Genomic DNA, 4,785 nt, shown 5'->3' with positions numbered 1-4,785 from the left:
AAAATGTGGTGGTTGACATCTTTTAAAGGATAGAGATTTTTTTGGGCATAAGATGCCAACCTCCAATCTTAAGACTCATAAAATCTTCAATTATCCAAAATATGGGCCAAAATCATAGAATCCGTCTCACAATTTATCTTTTTCCAACCCATCTCGTAGGCTTTCTCTTGGTGCCCTCTCCATCTAATCATTAATATCAATCTAAGCTATGATAGGAGAAAAAAATAAGTAAAATAAACATGTGTTTTCAATTAATATAATATAAAAATCAACAATGGGACTATATTATGACTGTCCAAAATCTCAAACAGCAATATTAGCTTGATTTTAAAAACATGCTAAAATTTGTTCACATACATATTTAAGAGCTTGACACACTTGAATCCTCTATATTATTTTTTTAAAAATTAAAAATTAAAAATTAAAATAATTATCACTTAAGATATTTCTTTTCCGAAAGAATTTAATATGATATTTTAGTTACTTATTCATAAAATTATGTAATGTCAAGTACAAATTTAAATACTCCAAATGAACTCTACTTAAATATTATACTTGAATATTATCCAATTTAATAATTAGATTATAATTACAACATTCTAAATATTTATCTTATTCTTATTGACTAAATTAATTTCAGTAACACAATTAGGGTGCAGTCCCATGGAGGGGCTTAAGCTTCTATTTTTTAGGAAGAGGAAGTCCCATGAAGAAAAAAAAATGTGCTACAAAATTATTTGGAATCTTTTTCTGGAAAATAAAAGCTCCTACTTTTTAGGCTTGCATATTTAAGTGGGTGAAAATGGGGTGGGGCTAGAAATTGCCCCACCAACTTAAGGATGTTATTGTCATTTGTCAAACATCCAAGTTTAGATTTCCATTAATAAATAATTTTATTATATTCATGAAACCACCTGCTTCCTTAAATTTTGGAGCTTAAATTTTTAAGCTCAACTGTATTATGAAATTCATAAGACCAACAGCTTTATAATATTCTTAAAAAATCTCAACAGCTCCAGGAAACCCCTCCATAAACCACCATTACAGAGCTATGAAGGCTTTCGTAATGTGGCGGAATGCCAATATTATTATAATAAGATAATATAATACTAGATAGATAGATCTTTCAATCTTCTAGTTATGCAAAAAGTCCTTCAACCAGTGAGCAGATGCTCTTGCATGCCTAGTCAAGTTGTTAGCACGGTCAACATAATAAAAGCCCATCTTGCTTTCGTATCCTCCATTCCATTCAAAATCATCCATAAATGTCCAACCATAATAACCCTTCACGTTACATCCATCCCTGTTCAATCACATTATAAAATATGGATCAGACAGTGGAAACAAACATCACAATAGGCAATATTAGCAGAAAGGGAAGCGCTTTACTTTATTGCCAACGCAAGATTTAACAAATGCTTGGAATGGTAATTAATTCGCCATGTATCATTCAGGCTCTCCTGCATTGTCATGCTTGAATTGTACGAATCATCGACCCCTGCACAATGCACACAATTTAACTTATTATAAACAAAGGAATTTTATTTTGGGGGGCTTTCACAGTGCTTATTACTGATAAATATCTACTTTCAAAACATAAGAAATACCAAAGTTCAACTATTAAGATGTTTACTACTATACCATTCTCCGTGATATAAACGGGTGGGTTGTTATAGTTGTGTTTAATGTAATTGAGCAACTCTCTAATCCCACGTGGATAAAGATGCAACCAATCTGCTCCTCCCTGATAAAATATATAGTCCATGCAACATCATCACCTAATCGCCTCAAAAAGCCTAAAAGTTGAATTCCAGTACAGAGGTCTTAATTTTACCTGGGGTCCAATCAGAATACCATTGCGTTCATCTGCACAAAGATAAAAAAGTGATGATTAGCTAATATCAAGAAGTTTGATAAATTATTATTTAGTTGTACTTGTTTACTGGGACCCAGGCCTGCAAAAAATAATCAGACATTTACAAAGCTATGTAACTTCTAATAAAACATTCCATTTACAAAGCTAGGTCCACATATAATAAATTCACTACAATTTTTTATATAAACATTATTGATGATATGCTTAACGTACAAACTAATATGATGCGGGCATCCTGTGTGAAATTGTTGTCCATGGGATTTTGAACAGAGCTGTCATGTATGGTATACATTCCAGTATAATAATTGATACCCAAGAAATCAAAAGAGCCTTTCACTTGATTAGACTGTGCTTGGGTAAATCGGGGTAGACGAGCACCCAACGTAGCTCGCATTGAAGCTGGATATTCCCCTCTTACTAGAGGATCTGTATACCTGTTTAACCCATAACATGATTGTTACTATGAAAATTTCTAGTAGACGAAATGTTATTAGCAGATAGATTATTATTTTATCAATTCAATCTCTTAAGCACACTAAAATTATAGTTGTAAGGATCGGTATAAACCAGCCAAAGAAAAAATCGAGTGCCCGTCGACTAGCTTTTCCGTCGGCCAATGAATTGCTGTGAGGCAAAAACCAGTGGGTTGCGAGTGTAATTCCAATGCTTCCATTCTGTATTTTCTGCAATAATATAGATAACCCATTTTCAAATCTATGTGATTTATTAAATATAAGTATAACCCATTTGATGATACAAAGGGAAGTATTAAGTAAAACAAATATTGATGAAATCTTGAATTGGCATACTTGATACTTGTCTCTGTATAGTTTAACAGCAGCTGCATGTGAAAGAAGCAAATTGTGGGCGACTATATACGTTTCAATAGCTGAATTTCCAGCGCTGCAATTTCCCACTGATTTTGAGCAGCGGCCAGGAGCAAAACTTCCATAGTTGTATCCATACATGCTTATGCTTATCAGCTCATTTATTGTTACCCAGTCCTTCACTCTATCACCAAACGCTTCAAAGCATACATTTGCATAGTTCACAAAATCTTTTCTGGACACACACAGAAAAAGGCATCAGCATGGAACTTTCCATTATTTTAACATATTGTGAGCAGGTTTAAACAATACATTCTAAAATGAAATCATATCATACATAGATTTTATTGAAAAACTAATGTAATTTAAACAAATTAAACCCTAAAACCTGTTAGAAATCAATGCTTCTAAATTAGATTGTGTGAAGTTATTAAAACTTGTTGTTTAAACCAGATCTAAAATAACAGAAAGTTAGCTTACATAATTTTTTCGCTTAAGAAACCTCCATACTCGTCCTCGAGAACTTGTGGAAGATCCCAATGGAATATTGTCACGAATGGACGGATACCTACAATTTTGCCATACAGTTTCTGAGCATAAATAGATTTTATGTGATAGATCTTCTCCATTCTCTAATTTTTTTTTACTATACTGCCATTTACATGACTGCTATTTCTCTCTGTTAGAAACATTGGCTTGGATCTTTTAAGACAATAAAGCTAATCCCACTTACAGAAAGACAGAGAATATAAATATAACTATACCATGCTTAAGAAGCTCGTCAATAAGATTGTTGTAATAAGCGATTCCCTTTTCATTCACTTTCCCTCTTCCATCTGCCCAAAAAAATTGATGATCATTGTCACCGTCTAAAATTAAAGCATATAACAACATCAAAGTAGAAAGAAAGTTGTATGACATACTGGGGAATATGCGAGTCCAGGCAATTGAAAATCTATATGAATCGACTCCCAGATCAGCCAAAAGTTTCACATCGTCCTGAGAAGTTTATTTACATCATTCAATAGTCAAGTCTGTCCTTTGATTTAAGAAGTAAACAGAGCAATAGTACAACATTTTCAAGATTCTTTCTCTGGTTTTTCATTCCATAGTACAAACCTTATAACGGTGGTACTGATCATTAGCAATATCACCATTGCTATTGTTAAAAATTTTCCCTGCAAAAGCATAAACATGCAAGGAAAAAAATTTAATTATTATAATAATAATACAAATGCTACTACTAATGGCTATAGTCAATGAAATATAAATAACAATGGTATCCTCCCCATCCTCAAATAAAACCTGGAGTGTGCGCAAATGTATCCCAAATACTTTTCCCCTTTCCATCTTCTCGATATGCTCCTTCATACTATATGCAAAAACATCCATTATTTTAACCCTTTCCCTAATGAAAAATAGAAGACTAGAATAACTAGTTTTCTAGACAGTTTATCTCAGGGAAGCATTATAAATCTATTACTTAGTAGAACAAACTGTTCTCGACTGCAATAAAATTAACAAATACAGTAAACAAAGAGAATGGCCAAACCTGATAGGCGGCAGATCCAAGTCCAAAAATGAAGTCTGATGGGAAGGCCTTTTTCCCAAATTGGGTATAACCTGTGACTAAGGATAGTGCCCCTAGATAGCAAAACACAACCACCCATACACTAAAGATCTTCATCTTGATGACTGATATTTTGCTTCAGCCCTACACATTATTTATACTATTTTTCCCAACCAAAATGTGTTATCCTGAAATCTCTATCCACAATTCTGGATGCATCTTAACTAAAATGATTATGAAGTAAATTGTATTAACATCACTGTTGCAATTAATGAATTAGCTTTCTGACATTTTCAAATATGACCTGTCTGGTCTGGATAAAGGGTACCTACTAGTCAATGTGATAAGATTTTGTAGTGTAGCAAGTGATATCCAACATAGATAGATGGGTTGCTGAATATTTTAAAATGTTACATAAATTATCTCTTTAATTCAAACGATCTCCACCATGTATCAATAATTGAACCCATGTGATAAATGTATGTGGGAAATGCTACTTTTATGTGACGTAT

The 4,785-nt window shown here is 32.9% G+C and overlaps 1 protein-coding gene across 1 annotated transcript; it reads right to left on the bottom strand.

Annotated features, from left to right (window-relative positions):
• Window positions 1–874: 874 nt before the first annotated feature.
• LOC131060692 (beta-glucosidase 12) lies at window positions 875–4,490 on the bottom strand. The gene is made up of 13 exons (XM_057994022.1): window positions 4,256–4,490; window positions 4,009–4,075; window positions 3,823–3,881; window positions 3,627–3,702; window positions 3,468–3,539; window positions 3,184–3,271; window positions 2,686–2,938; window positions 2,444–2,559; window positions 2,090–2,310; window positions 1,835–1,866; window positions 1,642–1,744; window positions 1,390–1,498; window positions 875–1,303 (listed from the first exon to the last, which is right to left on the bottom strand). The coding sequence occupies exons 1-13, from the start codon at window positions 4,388–4,390 to the stop codon at window positions 1,135–1,137; spliced, it is 1,500 nt and encodes a 499-aa protein (XP_057850005.1). The 5' UTR covers window positions 4,391–4,490; the 3' UTR covers window positions 875–1,134.
• Between the last annotated feature and the right edge of the window lie 295 nt (window positions 4,491–4,785).

The sequence above is a fragment of the Cryptomeria japonica genome, chromosome 6, assembly GCF_030272615.1.
Source record: "Cryptomeria japonica chromosome 6, Sugi_1.0, whole genome shotgun sequence".
NCBI lineage: Eukaryota > Viridiplantae > Streptophyta > Pinopsida > Cupressales > Cupressaceae > Cryptomeria > Cryptomeria japonica.
This window is presented reverse-complemented; position numbering and strand designations above follow the sequence as displayed.